The following is a 21,446-nucleotide window of genomic DNA, read 5'->3' on the forward strand; positions in this document are numbered from 1 at the left end:
TGGGAATGTAGCCCAGTCCTACATCTCCAGTCCTTTTTATTTTTTATTTTCAGACAGGATCTCACTATGTTGCTGAAACTGGTCTCAAATGTGTGATCCTCCTACTTTAGCCTACCAAATTTCTGGGAAATATGGGTTCACTGCCTAACATTACCTTCTGTTTTTAACCCCCCCCCCCTTTTTAATATTACTTATAAGTTTTATAATAGGCAGAGATTTTGCAATAAACCTAATTAAGATTGTGGAATAGATAATTTTTAAAAATGAAGCACCCATTTAAGTTTGGATTGGAGAACTGATGGGGAGAAGCCAACTAGTTCTCCTTGGGCTGGACCAAGTGTTTTTCTTAAATGCATTGGTTTCCCTCAGAAGATTGCTATGATCCCCATGTAGCCAATTCTGATGGAATTTTGTGTGTTGAAATTCATAATTATGAGTTTTATTTTTGTCATTTTTAAATTTTTTAATTCTAATTTGTTATATATGAGAGCAGAATGCATTACAATTTATATTACACATTTAGAGCACAATTTTTCATATCTCTGGTTGTATACAAAGTATATTCACACCATTTGTGTCTTCATACATGTTTTTGTCACTTAATGCTCTGGGTTTCAGTCCCATATCTTCCTTAGCCTCCTTTCTTAGTCATTTATTGTCGAAGACTGTAGTCAATAATTGGAAAACTTTGATTCATATGTTCATTACTTTAGAAATTGCCTCTAATGGGAGTGTGTTTACAGTGAATAGTTTGGAGATAAGACACCAACTAGAGAACCACTAACTCAGCCCTGTTAATGATGGTATTCTCATTATAATTCAGCAAATCAATATAGTCCCCACTTAGAAATGCCTTCATTTCCTTATTCTTCAAATTATTTGAAGTTAAGATTTTAATTGTTTATTTCTCTGAAGAAGGAATTACTTAACCCTAATTCTAGGAAAGGAAACTAAATTGCTAAAGTACTGATGAAATTTTTGTTTTAAAATGATTGCTTGAGGAGCTGGTGTTGTAGCTCAGTGATAGAGCGCTTGCCTAGCATGTGTGAGGTACTGGGTTCGATCCTTAGCAACACATAAATAAATAAACAAAATTATTGTGTCTGTCGACAACTAAAAAAATTTTTTAAATATTATTTTAGTTGTGGACAGACACAAAACCTTTATTTTATTTGTTTGCTTTTTTTATGTAGTGCTAGGGATCAAACCCAGTGCCTCACGCATGCTAGACAAGCATTCTACCACTGAACCACTATCCCAGCCCCCTAAAATAATATTTTTTTTTAAATTATTGCTTGCTTAAAAGATTTTTAGCATGATCAGAAATCAGTAGTAATAGAGTACCTAACTTTTGGAAACTCTTGGCTAATTTTAAATGTAACCATGAATTGTAACAAGCTAATTCATTTGATAGAAATGTCCCTGTACCTGTTCCTTGATTCTTTCCACTCTCCCACCCCTATCTGAACTCCTGAACTTTCCTTGAGCTATTGTAACAGTGGTACAGGGAATTGAACATGTAACTAGCCTGACCCAGGAGACCCCTGTGTGTCAGTAAGTTAGCATTCAACAGTTATATAGGAAAGGATCTTTTTCTGGCATAACTGGTTGAGTTACTTTGTCTTTTCTTTCTTTCTTTCAGTGATGAGGAACTTTCTCAATATCTTTTACAACTGGTGCAAGTTTTAAAATATGAGCCTTTTCTTGATTGTGCCCTCTCTAGATTCCTATTAGAAAGGGCACTTGCTAATCGGAGGATAGGGCAGTTTCTGTTTTGGCATCTTAGGTAAGTCTGTTGTATTTTTAATTTTGAACCTATGTGTGCTTTAGTAAATATATAAGACATTTAGTGGAATGTTCAGTTGCTGTAATTTTTTCTGTATCATCTGTATAGCATTTACACTGTTTGGTGCTTTCTCATGTTGCTTGATACCCAGACTCTTCATTTAGTAAGGTAATTCACATAAGTGTCCCTTGAGGCCTGCATGATTTTTAACAGAAATTAGTACATAATGTACTTCTATTTTCCAGTAAAATGTACTTATGTCTTAACATGTTTGGGCTAAATGCAGGCTTATTTATTCCTTCCAAAAGGTTAGGGATGGTATTAGCATGACTGCTGTTATTGAATGAAGATAAAATTTTATTATAACAATAGCAATTTTTAATTTCAGTTTCTCTGTTAATTTAGTCATTTCAGAAATACATGAGCCTTATTTCACCAAACTCATATAAGACTAAAATAAGGAATGAGAACCAAAGTTGCTCTTGTGTTTCCTAGAAAAATTATAGATTTTCTCATTTCTTATTTGGTACTCAAGATATTTTGGGTTTTTTCATCCAAACTTTAGACTATTGAAACTTTAGATTATCAGAGAGGGAATAAAAAGATACCTTTCTTAAAGAAAATATTATGACCTCTATAATATTGTATTATTAATTTTAGGGTTTTGTTTCTGAATACTGGTATTCTTATTGATAGATTTTTTTAACTTTTCTCATCTAATTCAATCTTATTTTTAAACCCTCAGGGAGTGACAAGATTAAGTATTCTTTTTTTCAGATATACATGCTATTCCTTAAGTGAGGAAAAAAAATTGAATAGATTTAATTCAGGCTTTAGTCAATTGCATGATGATAAGTCAAATTTCATAGACCTGTGTTTCAACTTAACTGTCTTTAACTTGGTAAGACTGATTATTACCTTTCCCCCTCAAAAAGTAAATCAGTCCGGTAAAATGTGAAAATTTTAGATTTCTTGGAATAAAGAATTAACTAATAAAATCTCATGTCTTGTTGAACTTGTGAAGTTTAACAAATTGGAAAGTTGACCATCTCACTAGTAATTATGCCTGAGATGAGGAGTACTTTTATTTTGGTTGGCATCATAAGTCTGTTTCGCAGAATAGAGAAATCAGTATTTTTATTTGGTCACTTGAAGTGTTTGATAAACCATTTGGATATTAACTTTTCTGCAGGTCAGAGGTGCACATTCCTGCCGTCTCGGTACAGTTTGGTGTGATCCTTGAAGCATACTGTCGAGGAAGCGTAGGCCACATGAAAGTGCTTTCCAAGCAGGTATCAATTATGTTTTAATATTTATTCAATTTGGTACATAATGTTTGATGTATTTTATCTAGTGCATTTTTCTGCCACCACATTATTTCATAGAAATCTCAGTAACTTAATCCAATTAATATATTCTTTCATGAAAATTTAAGTTATGTGAAGTTCCCACATACTTAGCAGAAAAACATTAACCAAATGCTACATGCAACATAATAAGCTGGAATTCCTCATTTTTTTTTTTCTGGGTAGCAAATTTTATTAAATTTTTAAATGAATTTAATGCAAAGTTAAGGAAATTTATCCATTGGGGAAGAGGAGGTAAAATTATAGGCAACCTGAAATTAAAAAAAAATTATGATTTAGTTTGTCCCTATCCCCACTCCCCCTGATTAAATTTACCCAATTTTCAATCAGTTTTATGGCACAAATATTTTAAATTATCTTCAAGTCTATCTTATAAACAGTTCAAGGGAAGTTATTTCCTATTCCTTGACTAATTTGACCGGCATTCCTGAAAATTATTTTGAGTGTTATTCTGAATTATGTTAATGTGTGTTGAATTCAGCTCTGTGTTTGATATCCTCATATTTTCTATATTAATAGCATGCTTTAAATTTTAATACAATATTGCTATTTAGATCTGGTTAACAAGGGGTATGATAACAGTGGTAACAGTGGCTGTGAAATCTTTAAACCTTGTTTTTTCACATTCCTGAGTTACTATTTCCATTTGGTAAAGTGTGGTTCATAAACTTTGCCACATCTTTTGGATTGAGATATTTTGAGACCCAAGTCTATGGGTATTATTATTTCTATAATTCAGAATCCTCAAAGTTACTTTTTCAAACTCTATGTATATATCTGGAATTGTGGTTTTTCTCTTGCAGTCCTGAGATATTACTAATAATATTACTGTAAGTTTTCACATATGCCAAGAACCACACCATGTATTTTAAGTGTGTTATTTTATTTTACTCTAATAATGGCCAGAGTAGTTACCAATAAAATTCTCATTTGTCAGAGAAACAGACTTCTTTTGCTTAAAAATTGGTGCTATTTATTAAATAACAGAATTGTTTTGAACTTGAGTCTGTCTAGCTATATAAAGCTAAAGTTCTTTGTATTATGCTGAGTTTTCAGACTTTTTTTAGCAATACAACTCTTTTCTTTTAATTTTTAAATTTATTTTTTATTCTTCTTAGTTATACATGACCGTAGACTCCATTTTGATAAAAATTATACAAGCATGGAGTATATCTTATTCTAATTAAGATCCCATTCTTGTGGGTGGACACAATGGTGAGATATACTTAGGTATTTTCATATGTGTACATAGGAAAATTGTTAGATTTATTCTACTGTCTTTCTTATTCCTATCCCCGCTCTCCTTCTTTCCCCTTTGTCTAACCTATTAAACTTCTCTTCTCACTCCCCACCAACACACACACCCCCCATTGTGGTTTAGCTTCCACATATCAGCGAAAACATTCAACCTTTGCTTTTTTGGGATTGGCTTATTTCATTTAGCATAATAGTCTCCAGATCCATTCATTTACTGGCAAATGTCCTAAAGTCATTCTTCTTTATGGCTAAGTTATATTCCATTGTGTATGTTTAGCATAATTTCTTTATCCATTCATCTGTTAATGGGCATGTATCTGGGGTTGGTTCCATAGTTTAGCCATTGTGAATTGTACTGCTGTGAACATTGATGTGGCTGCATCACAGTAGTAGGCTGATTTTAAATCCTTTGGGCACATGCTGAGGAGTAGAATAACTAGGTTGAATGGGATTCCATCCCTAGTGTTTTGAAGAATCTCCATCCTGCTTTCCAGAGTCCTCACACCAATTTACATTTCCACAAACAATATATGAATGTTCCCTTTTCCCCACATCCTCATCAACATTTGTTGTTACTTGTATTGTTGATTGTTGTCATTCTGACTGGAGTGGGATAAAATCTCAGTGTAGTTTTAGTTCACATTTCTGTAATTGCTAGAGATGTTGAACCTTTTTTTATATGTTTGTTGACCATTCATATTTCTTCTTCTGTGAAGTGTCTTTTAATTCCTTTGCCCATTTATTGATTAGGTTATTTGTTTTTATGGTGTTAAGCTTTTTGAGTTCTTTGTATATCCTGGATTAACACCCTATGTGAGGTGCATAGGGCAAAGATTTTCTATCATTCGGTAGGCTCTCTCTTCTCACTCTTGTTTCCTTTGCTATGAATAAGCTTTTTAGTTTTATGCCAATCCATTTATTGGTTTTTAAATTTTATTTCTTGTGCTTTAGGAGTCTTGCTAAGGAAGTCAGTTTCCTGAGCCAGTATGTTGAAGTGTTGGGCCTACATTTTCTTTTAGTATGTTCAGGGTTTCTGGTCTAATTCCTAGGTCTTTGATCCAGTTAGAGTTGATTTTTGTGCAGGATGAGAGGTAGAAGTTAACTTTCATTCTGTTACATAGGGATTTCCAGTTTTCCCAGCACATCTTTTTCTTGTGTCTTTGTATGCTGTCTTACTAAACAAAATCATTTCAATATGGGGGTCATTTTCGACAGTTGCAGTCTCAGTATCCAGTTTACTCTTAAATTTGTTTTTGAAGGTAATCCTGACTTACATAGCTAAGTAATTTCAAGTTGAATTGGGTTGTGTTTGGGAATCACCATACCCACCATTTCCAACTCCCTAATGGTGGCATTAATTTCTTCATTCTCTGTAGCATTGCTTTTTACTTATTATTTTCCTCGTAGAGATAGTTCTAAAGGCCCCCAACTGTCCTTTCTTAACCATAACAGCTCTCACTCCACAATTGGAAACTCTGCCAGCTGTAGAACATATCTGTTCCAATTATGCATTCAGAAGCTGGGGAGATGACAGAATGAGTTTGGCAATCTCTACTGTGAAATGGTCCTGAGCTACAATTCCATTGATGCCTGAGCTCATAAGTCCTTACCCTGACTGATGCACTATAATGACATTTTGGATCTCCTGAAATTAGTATTAATTCAGAGCGAGTGTCCAGTAGTCTCAAAAAGTCTGATTATTTATTTATTTTCAATGCACAGTTACTTTGGTAAAAGGTCATAGGTCCTTTTGTGAAAGGCTTGACGAGAGAGTCTATAGTTCTTAGAGAATTTAGGAGCATTCATAGGTGTCATCAGTACTGATGCAAATATTGGGGGAATTTGTAGCTTCATTGTGGCTAGGTTTGTGGGCACAAGTTGGAAGTGAATCCTGAAGGCTTACTGCCTGTTTACTTATTCTTGTGATGGAGTATGTATCAGGTCACAAACTGTACATGACTAGTAAATATCAGAGTACTTTCATCTTGCTGATATATTCTAAAACCAATATATTCAATCCACTTTGCTGAAATCTGTTATAGTATTGAAGTCTTTTTCAGATTTTGCTTTCTGGTGCATCATTTTTACCTTGTGCAAAGGCTCTCCTACTCAGTTAGCTCTTACAGACTGTTTATCTCACGTGAAGGCCTTTTATTTCATCCCTCATCTTTCATTCATTCCTATACCTCTGTGGTGCTCTACCCTATTTTTATATCAGATCTGTTTAGTTGTTAAATTATGCTATACTTTTTCTTAGTCATTTGCATTGCCAGAGAAATTCTAATGGATCTTTATTAGATGTTTTTAATACTTAGAAATTTTCTTGATACTAACTATCTCTGATCCTATCCTTTTGGAAAGTATATTATTGATGGGAATAATGCTAACATTGATATATCACTTATTATAAGATCTTCATAACAAGATGGGGATAATTTTATCAATCCCTTTAATTTTATAGATCTCTTAAGTATATGTCACATCTGTATCTTTTATGTTCATGGCTACCGTCCTAATGTAATCAATTATCCTCTCATTAGGACTTCATTAAACTCCTAAATTGGGCCTCTTGTTCCCATTCTTGTATTTCTCCCCTCACATTTTTTGTGCAATTGATAAAGTGATTTTATTGCAAATTGTGTTATATCATTTTCTTTTTTAAATATCTACAATAATTTTTCATTATACTTAATAAAAATTTTCTAGTAAAGCCTATAAGGTCCCACTGGGTCCCTTCTTATTTGACCTCATAAAACTATTGTCTTCCTCATTGATAGATCAAACCATACTGTACATTTTCTTTGTTTTCTGAGAACTTCACCCTGACTTTTATAAACAGAGGTATCTTTTCTTGACTGATAAATTTTAAGAGGAAAAGTATAGCCTTTACATGGCAGTTCTTGTTATTACTGTAAACCTGTAAACTGATCGTGTGTTGAAACACTTAAAATATTTGACTTTGGCCATTCAAGACACTGTTCCAGGAAATGAATATCACACAATTAGAGATGGGGCATAAAAATTCCCAACTGTACAAATGTGAAAGAAATTCAAGTTTGAAATATTTCAAAAAGTTCCTTTTTGCAAAAAAAAAAAAACCTGTTTTTGTTGTTGCTGTTGTTTTGTTTTTTGGTACCAGGGATTGAACTCAGAGACATCCCACCACTGAGCTACATCCCCAGCATTATTTTGTATTTTATTTAGAGGCAGGGTCTCACTGAGTTGCTTTAGTGCCTCGCGGTTGCTGAGGCTGGCTTTGAACTTGTGATCCTCTTGCCTCAGCCTCCGGAGCCACTGAGCCTGGCAAGAGCCCAGTTTTCATCTGGTTCCCTCATCACCAGTATTTGTATAGCTCCTGAAATAACTGAGAAGTGGAGTGTCTATGCTTTTGACAAATGGCTAACTTGGTCAGCTTCAACAGTCTTGGTTTTATCATTATGCTACATGGGACCTTTTTAGTTTGCTATGAACAAGGTCTCAGTAGAAAGTGGATGCTTAAATTCACACTTCTACATAGTTTTAGTGGTTTTCTTGCATGGAAGCCAAGTTTAAAAATGAAAACTTTTGTTCATGGAATTTCAAGCTCCTGGGTTTTCCTTCTCCTTCCTTCCTTCCTTCTTTTTCTCTTCCTCCGCTTCTCCTCCCCCTCTGTACCTTACCTCCCTCCTTTCATACTGGGAATTGAATCCAGGGGTGCTCTACCACAAAGTTACATCTTCAGCCTTTTTTTTTTTTTTTTTTAAAATCAGGAATTATACCCAGGGGTGCTTAGCTACTGAGACACATCACCTGTCTCAACCCTTTTTAATTTTTATTTTGAGACAGGGTCTCACTAAGTTGCATAGGGCCTCGCTAAGTTGCTGAGGCTGGCTTTGAAACTGTGATCCTCCTGCCTCAGCCTCCTAAGCCACTGGGATTACAGGTATGCACTGCCACGCCTGGCTCCAGCCATTTTGTGAGATAACGTTTTGCTAAATTGCTGAGACTAGTCTAGAATTCGCAGTCCTCCTGCCTCAGCCTCCTGAATCACAGGCACATGCCACTACACTTGCCTCATAATGCTTGTTTTACTCATATTTTTATTTTTGTTATATATTATCTGTTTTTTTCAGTGCTTTTATTATTTGTTTTTTCCATTTTTAATAATATACTTATAAAACAAAATGCTTTCTGATTTATGGTTGACTGAAGCTGTTATATTCTTATGAATTTTATATAATATAACTTAAAAGACCTCAGTTATTAACCCATTAAGTTCCAAGTTTTCATTTCTACAAATATTTCAACAAAATGACACAAATGCATTAAAATAGGTTGGGCATTGCAATCTACAGCTCATATTAATTAATGTTATAATTATATCCTTATGAACAATTATATTCTACATTATATTTCAGTTTTTATAGGTCTTCTACATCTGGGACAGTGAGACAGAATGGGTTAAACAGTAAAGTTGACTTTTAAACATAATGGTTTCTGTTGATTTGGCCATTGTTAATCCGCCTTGTAATGCTTGCAAAAGTTTATTTGCATAAGTTTTGATAGCCAGTTACCTCATCATGAAAACAAGAAACTTAGTCTTGGACAACAAATACTTTTTACACAGTAATCTATTCTATCTATATATCCTGTTAATGGAGGGACAATATTCTGAGAAGATGTCATACAAGAGCATGACAAGAAGTAGATATTAATGTTGAATATCAGAAACCTCAGGATTACTTTTACACAGGTAAAAGTAATATTGTGGTGTAGGCCAAGTGGAGTGGTTCAGATTGGAGGCGTTTCAAATTCTGTTACTTGGTGAAGATGTGAGTTGTTTCAGGTCATGCGTATCTTCTTAAATACCCACTGTCTGTGGCTGTTCACTTTCTCCTAATTTATAAGTTTTCATTTGAGAAAAGAGTTACAGAATGTTTTAAAATTATGCCTTAAGTAAACAATACTAAAAATCAGTTTTTTATTTTATTGTATGTAATGATTTGTCATAAACCAAACATGATATGTGTGTTGTTATTGATTAATGTGATCACATGGTATTACATTATATTATTTTAACCACAAGTAAATTTGGGGCCTGGGGAAATTTATATTTCAGGTCGAAGCACTCAACAAGTTAAAAACTTTAAATAGTTTAATCAAACTGAATGCAATGAAGCTAAACAGAGCTAAAGGGAAGGAAGCTATGCACACTTGTTTAAAACAGAATGCTTACCGGGAAGCCCTCTCTGACCTGCAGTCACCTCTGAATCCATGTGTCATCCTCTCAGAACTCTAGTAAGTGATCTCCTATATTTTGCACAGTGAGTTTCCCATGAAAATTTCAGTGCAGAAAAGATTTCTGAACATTGCCTTGTGGGTGTAGTAGGGCCAATTTGAGCCCCAGAAAGTGGATATGATTACAGAAAATATTAAAAGTCCTCATAGATGGTGCTTGAATTCAGTAAAATACGTACCTAACAGCTCAGTTTACTGTGGGGTTAATAAGAGTTATTACAAATTAATTTCCTTTCAGTTGCATTTAATTAAAAGTCATTTTCTACATTACTGTTTTTTAAGAGTTAAAAATTTCACATGAGCAAAATCTTGGAAACCACAATAAATTATTTGGTAATTTACTTTTCTTTTTTAAAATGAAATCTTGAATGAATTTGGAAACTGATTTCTCACTTTCTCATTCATACAAAGGTAATAATGGAAAAATAATACTGTATATTCAATATAATAGTATTCAAATTCATTCCTCTTTAAGAAATCAAGAGTGATCTCATAATATTTTTAACTTTAATCCAGTGGTATGTTCTAATTTTTTAGAACATAAAGTTAAGGAAATATAAGGATATAAGGAGAAATTTCAGCAGAAGCAGTGAGAAGGACAGTTCCTGGGTGTTTGAGTCTAGTCCATCTAGTGCTGGTTATGCCAATCAGTGTTTTCCTTGCAGTTCCTTTTTTACTGAAAGTTGCCTAGCTCTGACTTTTGCAGACCTTCAAGGGGACAAGCAAGGGATTTTCCTGCAAAAATATAGTCTGGTCATATTGTTGCACTGAAGTAGGCTGATTTTCCCTTTGATTGATTTCAGTGTTGAAAAGTGCAAATACATGGATTCCAAAATGAAGCCTTTGTGGCTAGTGTACAACAACAAGGTATTTGGTGAAGATTCAGTTGGAGTGATTTTTAAAAATGGTGATGGTAAGTACAGAGGTTTTTACAGTGCCAAATTGCTTAGAGTTTTTTATTTATTGCTAAACTTGCTTTATTTGAGAGATGTGTATAAGTTTATGATAATTGGCACCTGAAAAATAGCTATCACTGGTTGTAAAGTCAGATTCAACAGATCCTAAATATCCCCCGCCCCGCTTTCTTTGGGAAAATGACTTCTATAATTCATTTACATTTACTGTCTAATAAACCTCTTTTTCTCCCACTACAAAATCTGTCTACTCCTTGATAAAAGCTTGTAAAATACAAGAGAATATTTCAGTAATGTAGTCACATATTCTGTTTCAGTGATAGCAATATTGATTTTACTGCTATAGATTTGTATTTTAATAAGATATATGACTGACCAAGATTTGATAAAGAAAATGGTTGAGAAGGAATTGTGCCAACCAAAAGGCAGTCATGTCTTCATAGTTGTGAGACTACAAGCAAATCCTGTGCAACTCATTGAGCTTCAGGTCTTCGTATGAATCCTGACAATTATAGAATCTTTATGCCAGAGTTGTTTAAGGCAATTAAATGAGATGATATAAGTAAGCATGCTTATCATAAGATGTACTTACAACTTCTTTATAAAGAGGGCTGGGGATGTGGCTCAAGCCGTAGCGCGCTTGCCTGGCATGCGTGCAGCCCAGGTTCTATCCTCAGCACCAATACAAACAAAGATGCTGTGTCTGCTGAAAACTGAAAAATAAATATTGAAATTCTCTCTCGCTCTCTCTCTTAAAAAAAAACAACAAAAAAAAAACTTGCAGCTGACTGGCACCTGATCCCCCAACCTAAAGAGTCAGCTGCAAGTTTCTTAAAAAAAAAAAGAACTCAGAGTATTTTTGCTAGACTTTAACCACACTTAACATACAAATAATTAGCAACAACAACAAAAAAAAAAACACTTGTGATTACTTTCACATAGTCACATAGTACTCTTGGGCATGATAATAAATATGTCCAACCATTAGTTTTTTGGGCCCATAATACAGTTACTACTTGTATGATTTATAAGAACTTCTTGTACTACTCTAAAAACAAATGAGCAATATAGTAGAATATGAATGCAGTGTGACACAAACAATTGTTCTTTTGTTTGTTTTGGGGGGATTTGGGGGATTGAATGCAGGGTAACTTTAACACTGAGTACACCCCCAGTTTTTTGTGTGTGTTTCATTTTTTATTTTGAGTCAGGGTCCCACTAAGTTGCTGAGGCTGGCCTCAAATTTGTGATCCTTCTTCCTCAGCTTCCTGAGTTGCTGAGATTATGGGTGTGCACCACTGTGCCCAGCTTAATACAATTTTACAGCATCCATACAATTAGCACAGTAATTTATAAGTGGTAAACAATTTAAAAATTATTTTTATTTAATAATAGAAATGTTATAGGGACATGCTAATCAATGAGCCTATTTTATTAGTGATGTGGTCAACACTAAAATTCCGTTTTAAAAAAGCATAGCTTTTTTTAAATGATTTTAGTTAAATCTGATTGAATTACCTAATGTTGAATTAATGAGTTAGTAGGCATAAAATGGAAAGCATTTATAACTTAAGTTTTTCCCCTTAGATTTACGACAGGATATGTTAACACTCCAAATGCTGCGTTTGATGGATTTACTCTGGAAAGAAGCTGGTCTGGATCTTCGGTGAGATTTCTAGTGAACTTATTTTTTGTCTTTTGTTTTCTTCCCAGCAAGATTTCTTAAACTTCATGATGATTCCTTCCCTCCTGCTATATTAATTGTTGTTTGTGCTATTTAATATGGTACTTTACAGGTACTTTCAAATATATTCTCTTATTTAAACCACATTAGATTTAAAACTATATATGGCCTGAGATTTCAGAAAAAAGGGCGGGTTTAGACTTCAGGAAGGCTTGGACAGAGCGCAAGAATCACATTTCAACCAATGGTTTGAAATTCTTTTTTAAAAATATGTGAAACAGTTGCTATTTATTGACTGAATCAGGCATTGTATTAGATTCTTCACATATTTAATGTCATGTAAACTTTAAAATCATAAGATTGTGTAATTCCTTTTTTAACACATGAAAAAATTAAGGCAATAGAGATTTTTTTTTTAAGAAATTTAAGTAGCAGAGTCAGATTCAAATCCAGGGCTGTTCACTCTAAGCTTACTGTCTTTCTATTATTTTAACAGTCATCCAAATGAGAAAAAATTGTGATAAGACATGTCCAATAACTCTTTTTTAAAAAATATTTTTATTAGTTGTTGATGGATACTTACTTATTTACTTACTTATTTATTTATATGTGGTGCTGAGATTCGAACCCAGTGCCTCACACATGCTAGACAAGAGCTCTACCACTGAGCCACAACCTCAGCCCCTGTCCAGTAACTCTTTATCAAAGTATTATGGTGCCCCAAATAGCTAAAAAAGGAAAAGAGTTTCCTGTTTTTGGAACTTTGCAGAATACACTTTTCCAGTTCTGTTAAGATGGAAAGAGCAGTTTGCTCTGGTTATTTTTCCTTTCATGGGTCTATAAATGAGATTAGAATAAGGATGAGAGATCATAATACATCCAAAAAGGACCCTGTGGTTACCTTAAGTGACATACTCTTGGCCTTGAATTAGGATGTATTTCTAAATAGCTCTGTTTTAAAAACAAAATCAGTAGCTATGAATAGTTAAGAAGTTTTTGTTCAGTACTGCATAGGTAAGAGGGATGGATCATTTAAGAAACTCTCTGCAAGGGTGTCAAACAGAGGGTTTGAAATTTTATTTGTAAATAAAATGTTACTGACACATAGCCATTTGTAGCTGCTTTTGTGCTGAAACAGTAGTTAGTCTGCAATGCCTAAATACTATCTGATGCATGCTAACATGAGTTTATTGCCTCTTCCTATATAAAAGAAAACCCTAAGCAAATGTTTTTACTAATTGAGTTCACAAAAAGGAGAGAAACTTTACACATAGACTTGATAACTTATTTGTTCTTCCCAGAGTCAGCACATAGGCTATACAGTGATTCCCTCTGCCGATAACAGATTCTGTCCATATGATTGGTCTTTTTGAGTTGTGAAAGACTGAACTGATGACTTTATCCTAGCTTTCTTAGTTCCATAAGCCTAACTGAAAACTCCAACCCACCTCTTTTCTCTTAGTTTCAGTTTTGTTCAAATGTAAAGCACATTTTGCATCAAATGAAGTACTTTTTAACCTCAGATAAAGGGAGGCAGCCACATGTAAGAATGCCAGAAATAAACTTAGTGGCTGTCTGATGGGAAACATTGTGTGTCTAACAAGAAAAAGGAACTTATCTGTCCAGTGGGATCTTTTCTGACTTTTTGTCCTCTGACCCCATGTTTTAAAAAAATATGAAAGGCTTTAATTCTTTTTTAGTTCATTTTCAAACTAATGTCTTTTTCTCACCAAAACTTTTTTACTGTTTCTATAAATATATGTGCTCCAGTGTTCCTATTGTGTTTGTTTTTCTTTTAAAGCCAGCTGTTCAGGTTAAACTGGGTCATGTAGCACACACTCTTTTAAGTTCAATTCCAAATCTTTGGATACCCTTCATACATTACTATTTTAGTACTTGTAAGAGTACCATGTTTGCATAAATGAAAAATCTATATTGCTCATTTAAAATTTTCTCTCCTGTCTCATAATACTCTTTTGCCATCTTTTATGTCAAATTATAACATAAGCTATCAGTATGTTGAGATATCTTAACCTCCTTATATCTTGACAACACTTAATCTTAGCCAAAAGGCTAAGAAGCAATCCTTTGGTCAACAAATGACCTTTTCTTTGAAGTGTCTGATAGGCTGTCTACATGTAAATCCATCTGGCCTTGGGGAGATTTAACAATGCTCTGTATACCTGCCTTCCTATGCTACACATAAAATGTTGTGTCCAAGTTTATTTCTGAGTTGCAGTAATGGAGTTTACTTCCCTTTTAAGAGACCCATGCAGAAGTTACATGTAAGATATTTAATGATCAGTCCCAGAGGGGTGAAGGAAGGATATGAAAATAATGTAAATATGAGGTAAAATATTTACACTTTCCTCCTTCAGAGGCAGTGAGCTATAAGGTACTAATCAAGATTTGGGTCAGTGTGTTGAGTCAAGACCAAAGAAGACTTGGTACATATCTATTAAGTAAAGATATGAATCTGCCATCCTCACTGCTCTAGAATTCATTTCATTTTGTAATTTTTGCTTTAATTTGAAAATTAACACATTGCTCCTTGGGTCAAATTATGAGGAAGGTAAACATTACTGAAAGTGCTGTCATGGCCTTTACAAGAAGTGTAGAAGTTCATTGCAAAGGAGGCCTAGATAAGATGATCAGGGCTCCAAGAGTTTGTCCCCAGCTTGACTTCTGTCAAACTGTCTTTCTGACAAGGATGTTTTTTCCTTCCGGTTGTGAATGTTCCATCCTCAAGGCACTGAGTGCTTTCATCATTGCCTGCTTTTGAAGAGGAAGTTATTGGACTTGTGCCCTATTTTGTTGCAAGTGGGGCAGGAGGAGATGCAGGAAAGTGTGAAAGTGCACTTTAACCTGACAGTGTTTGCTTTACATGTGTTGTGTCATGATAAGGATAAGGGTGTCAGTAAAAATATTAGTGCTACAAAGCTGCCTTTCTTATTTGGAGGTAATGTTTCTTTAAGGAGAAATAAATGAATAATGCAGGTATAAAACAGTCCATTGGTATATCAAGTCGACCAGCATGTAATTTGACAGTTTTGGCTTTCATCCTTATTTTGTTAGACTAGCAAAGTGCTAGAAGAGGTATAAAATAATTTAATTTTTCTTTGGAAGGAATTTTAGAAAGTCTCCTTTTTAATCTGATTGTTAACTTGCTAATATACTCATACACTCCCTCCCCCCAACCCCACCTCTTTCCCCTTTGCATAAAGTCCAGAAGGTTTTCCACGAGAGTGACAGAAGTCCTTATAGGCCCCTACAGTGCCCTACATGGTCTTCTAACATTTACTCTGTCCTCTCTCCACTCCGCTGTCATGCTCCCCCCTCATACTCCACTCCAGCCTTCCTGTCTTTACTCTTCGTGGAGATCTTTCTTAACTCCTGCTATGTTTTCCTGGTACTTCTCCCTCATACAGAGATCACATGCATATTGTGCATTTGTGCTTTTAAGTTCAGTGAGAGTAGGGATTGCTTATTTCTGAATCACCATTTGACATCTGAGACATTGTTTGACACATAGCTGCACCCAACTATTTATTAAACCCATAAATCCTGTTCATAGCATTTCTATAGTACCTGATCTTTAGTTGAACCTTCCAATGTATCTCTTGCAGTTTTCAAGTTGTTATTATAGTTTTTTTAAATGTAGAGAAAATACTTGCAACCAAAATGAGAAAAACACATTAATATACATAAAGCTCATATAAATCACTAAGAAAAATGTTTAGAATTCTAATAAATAGGCAAAGGATATAAATGGCTAATTCACAAAAAAATTCTTCTTGTTTTTTTATGTGGTGCTGAGGATTCAACCCAGGGTCTCATGCATGCTAGGCAAGCTCTCTGCCACTGTGCTACAGCCCCAGCCCAATAATAAATTCTTCTTAAAATGGCCAAAAGAGAAAAATTTTATCTTTAGCAGGAATCAAATAAGAACAAATCAAAGCAAAATGCGGGCTGGGTTGTGGCTCAGAGATAAAGCGCTCACCTAGCATGTGTGAGGCACTGGGTTCGATCCTCAGCACCACATAAAAAAAAGATATTGTATCCACCTATAATTTAAAAATAAATTTTAAAAAAATGCAGGAATTTGTCAAATCAAATCCTGTCAGTGAAAAAATCCTTAAAAAAAAAAAAGCAAAGTGCTACTTATGAATTTGGCAAAAATTATTTTAATCAATAATCTAAAATATTTCTTAGTGTGTGGTATTGGTAGCCACTCTGGATGTCTAGCTAATAAAAATATCAAGTCTCATCTTCCTGGCAGACTATCAGCCTTTTCTACCTTTTCAGTCACCTCTTTTCAGTTAAAGTTTGTCTCTAAGGAGTTCATAATCCTGCAGGGGAGGTAAAATTTCAATGCAGGAAATACGAAGTCAGCATGCAGACCTGTTGGCTTCACATTTGGTGCTGTCATTTTAACAATCCATTCAATTGCTGTAAAACATGTAGCAGTTCTTCATTCACATTATTCTCCCTATGTATTTTTATTTACACAGAAATAGTCTGTTACTCTGGAGATTATGTTAGGTTAAAAAGATAGTTTTAGAGCTGCACAGACCCAGTTTTAACTCTCAGATCTTACATGTTAGTTAAATGTGTGATTTGGGGCAGGTTACTTACATTCCTCATTTGTAAAATTGGGAACTTGCTTCATAAGGATTTTGTTATTAAATGTGCTTATTGATTCACAAATATTTATTGAGCATCTGTTCTGTGTCAGGCATATTTTCAGTCACTGAGGATACTGTAGTGAGTAATAAGATATCCCTGCCTGATAAACTTATATCCTAATGGTGGATACAGATAAATAAGTAAAATGTACAGGATGTTGGATAGTGTTGAGGTGTATACAGAAGAATAAAGCAAGGAAGAAATAGTGAATATTGGTCAAGGATAGTGTATTTTAAATAGGATGATCCAGGAAGTTCTCACTGAAAAGTTGATATTTCAGGAGCGATTTCCTAGAATTGAGGGGGAAAGCCATATAGATGTCTTGAGGAGGAATATTCCAGAAGAGAAAATAACACGTGCAAAGGAATAGCTGAATATTTTGCCTAATATGTTTGAGGCCAATGTGATAGGAACAAAGTTAGTAATAGGGAGAAGTAGAAGAGATGAAGGAGGCCAGATTAAAGAAGGCTTTCAAGCCATGGCAAGCATGTTGGCTTTCACTCTAAGGTGGAAGGCAATCACAGACATTTTGATCAGGGGAGTGATAGCATATGCATACATTTTAAATGAATCATAGTCCTGTTGCATTTAGAACAGACTATGATGTATACACTGGCAGACCAGTTAGGAAACTTCAATAATTGAGATAAAGGTTAGTTTGACTCGTGTTAGCAGAGGAAGAGTGGGAGTGGGGAAATATTTGGACTCTGGATACATTTTCAAGGCAGATAAATTAAATGTTGGTCATGAAAGAAAGAAAGAAGAGTCAAAGGTGACCTTAAGGTTGTGGGCTTGAGCAGTTAGAAAGGTGAAGTTGTCCTGAACAAAGATAATATGTATAGTGCTTGGCCTACTGTGTAGTACATACCAACTGTTCCATAAAAAATGATTCCCTTCCCCAAAATTTGTAGTAAAAACGAAGGAGTTTTTCTTTATCTAATGTACTTGCATTCCTCTAACAAGTAAATAGAGTAATAATGCTGTAGTAATAAATGATATATTTAGCTAGATCCTTGGAATTCTGGTAAATCATTCCATCTCTTGTCTAAGAATTTTATTCCCTAACAAAAGATAGAGGTGGTATTTTTCCACATGGCAATAACATAATAATGAGTAATGGCAACGTATCGATGATAATAGTTTTTTTAAATCCTAGGGGAAATTAACAAATTAATGTTTCATTGTAAGGAAATTATGACTTTTTAATGCCCCCCCCCCATCTGTTTCCCCCCCTTTCAGCATGCTCCCTTATGGCTGTTTAGCAACAGGAGATCGCTCTGGCCTCATTGAAGTTGTGAGCACCTCTGAAACAATTGCTGACATTCAGCTGAATAGTAGCAATGTGGCTGCTGCAGCAGCTTTCAACAAAGATGCCCTTCTGAACTGGCTGAAGGAATATAATTCTGGGTTAGTTGATTCTATTTAATCATCATTTTTCTATACAAACATCCAAACAGATAATTCTTTTCCCAATAGAAATCATTGGTGTCTGAGAGGAAAAATTAGTTTTATAGATTGCTTCACTTCAAGTTAGAACAGAATGACCTAAAATCTTATGAATGGTTATAATTGATTTCTACTTTATCTAAATCAAATTTTATAAGCTCTGTAATGATATTCCACCTAGGAATTTAAGATGACATATTGAAGTTTTTGTTTAAACATATCAGCTTTTGTAATTATGTGAATATATGAACCTAAGTAAGTTTATAGTAGATTAATTTTATGATAGAAGTAAATGAATTTGTAGACTATGACCTCTCTAAAAAACTGTAGTGCTTAGTTATGTTGGACAAGCATTAATAAGTGAAGAGCTCCACAATTATTTATGGCTAAAGACTTCAAAATGAGATTCAGATGTTATCATTAGTATTGTCCAAGAACTTGTATGTGAGAATCAGTTTCTAAATTTTGATCTTTGTGGCCTTGTCTCCACAAGAGTCTATATTGCTTGCTTCCAATTGAGATCAGTGACTCAGATGGTGGAAACTACAATACTCAACTCTTCAACATGGAATTCTAGTCTTAGGTCAAAACTGACAAAAATGTTCCTAAGTGCATTGTGATCCAACCAAAACCACAGTAGCCTGCCCTTTTATGCACATGAGTTTACCTCCATCCCTACTGAAACAAGCACAAACACCGCCCCTGCCCCCACTACCCCCAGGACTCAGGAATTTGAATGGCTGAGCCCATATATCTAGTGTTTTTTTTTTTTCTTTTTAATATTTATTTTTTAGTTTTAGATGAGTACAATATCTTTATTTTATTTTTATGTGATGCTGAGGATCAAACCCAGTGCCTCACACGTGCTAGGCAGGCACTCCACCATTTGTGCCACAACCCCAGCCCCTATATCTAGTGTTTTTAAGCTACCTGACTCCCCTGATTCTTGGATGACCCACCCTGTGGTTTTGGTAGCTATGTATTGTAAGTTCTTTTCACAATTAAAAAAGTAACAGGTATAGTTTGGGTCTCACCCCACACATTTGAAAGCTGAATACCATTGAGGCTCCTACTTTTTCTCTTATTCAGGGATGACCTGGACAGAGCAATTGAGGAGTTTACCCTGTCTTGTGCTGGCTACTGTGTAGCTTCTTATGTCCTTGGGATTGGTGACAGACACAGTGACAACATCATGGTCAAAAAAACTGGCCAGGTGAGCTATACTGCTGGGTTTGCCAAGGGCCTTAGTGATATCAAATCATATCTTCATCTTTCCTCAATTTCCCTCATTTCATAACCATCTACTTCTTGAATTTGTTTGTTTCAAATTAGTTGGTTAAGCATTTACTTACAGAAGATGTATTAACTTCAAAAAATGTAGCCAGTGCTTTAGCTTTAAAAAAAAAAAAAGATGGTAGGAACAACACTTGAGTCAGTTCTTTTAGAACATTGAACCTAATCATATGTGGGAATAGGGAGGAAAATAGTATACGAATACTATTTGGAGGTATCTAAGGATACCACAGCTGGGTTAACTGTGAGGAAACTTTTAAGTTTCAAATGAATTTCCAAATGAAAAATTTCCTTTTTTTTTTTTTTAATTTAAGTGACTTAGGTTGTTTGTAAAAGTTTTTTATATTAACAGACAGATGGATAATTTTTCAGTTTAGTCACCATTGGGATTCCTCAAACTAGAAGCATATCAGAATGAATATCTCTAGGTGACTATGTGAGTTTGGGGCATGAATGGAACACAGAATGTTATACCACATGGGAGATTTGGGTAGTTTTGACTTGGGTTCTGAGAATTGAACCATGTGTCCCTACTTCAAAGGATTCCTTCAGACTTCAAGTTAATCAGACCAAACACTTTGGTTTATCTACATTATTTTTTCCTGATAGTAATTCCTAAAGTAATAATAAGCAACAAGAAAAAAAGTAGATAAACTCAAGAAGACAAAGGTGTTAGGGAAGAGATCACAGTGGATGAAAGACATAATAGATTTGGGAATGATAGCAAGTGAGATGAAGAAGCAGCAATGATTAGCAATGACTGAAAAATGGGAACCTGAGTATTGGTAGGGTGTGGCTCAGCGGTAGAACGCTTGCCTAGCACATGCAAGGCACTGGGTTCGATCCTCAGCACCACATATGAATAAATAAATAAAATAAAGGTATTGTGTCCAACTACAACTAAGTGTGTGTGTGTGTGTGTGTGTGTGTGAGAGAGAGAGAGAAAGAAAGTCATGCCAGTCTCAGGAAAGCTATGAAATTGGAGGCACCAAGTACTGTTCAGGATGGGCATATGGGCAAGGTTAAAAATGGGATTGTGCGGCAGTTTTTATATGGAATAGTTTATTTGCTCAAGTCCCCTTCCTTACCTGGAGAAGGACACAGAAGATTTATTTTCTGAAGGAACTTCTGATTAAAGGACACTAAGTTCTATAAAAGGCTGAGGGGAAGGTGCCATATTAAAAATGGGGCTAAGTTAAAAGCATACTAAATGTTACAGTTTACAGCCATTTCCACTTGCTTTGCTACAGGAACACTGGCTATCAGGTTTCTATCCTTCTCCTCCACAAGACATGTAAGAAAATCTGATTGATTCCAGTCAAAAGATTCTTACAGTTGAGGTCTCTTCCCAAGCCTTCTGCAGGGAAGATCACTAGTCAACAAACAAGCATAACTATTTACATGGAATTTTCCTTTAGCTTTTTAGCAACTCAAATATGAATGGTTAGCCAAGGACTAGCAGATATTTTTAAATTGACAAATAGAAATATATATATATATATCATAAATAACATGTTTTGAAATATATATGTTAAAAAAAGAAATATGTTTTGAACAACCAACAATAAAAAAATTAAAATAAATAAATAAATAAAAAAGTAAAAAAAAAAAAAGAAATATGTATGTTATAGAATGACTAAATGAACTAATTAACATTATTTACTTATTGTGGTGATAACCTTGAAATCTATTCTCAGTAATTTTCAGAAGTATGATATATTGTTGTTAACTGTAGT

At 34.6% G+C, this 21,446-nt stretch overlaps 1 protein-coding gene across 2 annotated transcripts in view; it reads left to right on the plus strand.

Annotated features, from left to right (window-relative positions):
* Pik3cb (phosphatidylinositol-4,5-bisphosphate 3-kinase catalytic subunit beta) overlaps positions 1–21,446 on the plus strand; it is a 134,636-nt gene that overhangs the window by 101,925 nt on the left and 11,265 nt on the right. Inside the window, exons 15-21 of one of the 2 annotated variants that reach the window (XM_027933684.3) lie at positions 1,643–1,786; positions 2,979–3,078; positions 9,509–9,687; positions 10,491–10,600; positions 12,189–12,267; positions 18,211–18,378; positions 19,507–19,630. In XM_027933684.3, the coding sequence (XP_027789485.3) occupies positions 1,643–1,786; positions 2,979–3,078; positions 9,509–9,687; positions 10,491–10,600; positions 12,189–12,267; positions 18,211–18,378; positions 19,507–19,630 (904 nt within the window). The remainder of the gene's footprint in view (positions 1–1,642; positions 1,787–2,978; positions 3,079–9,508; positions 9,688–10,490; positions 10,601–12,188; positions 12,268–18,210; positions 18,379–19,506; positions 19,631–21,446) is intronic. The other variant, XM_071615609.1, reaches the window with a different exon arrangement.

The sequence above is a fragment of the Marmota flaviventris genome, chromosome 8 (genome assembly GCF_047511675.1).
Source record: "Marmota flaviventris isolate mMarFla1 chromosome 8, mMarFla1.hap1, whole genome shotgun sequence".
Lineage (NCBI taxonomy): Eukaryota > Metazoa > Chordata > Mammalia > Rodentia > Sciuridae > Marmota > Marmota flaviventris.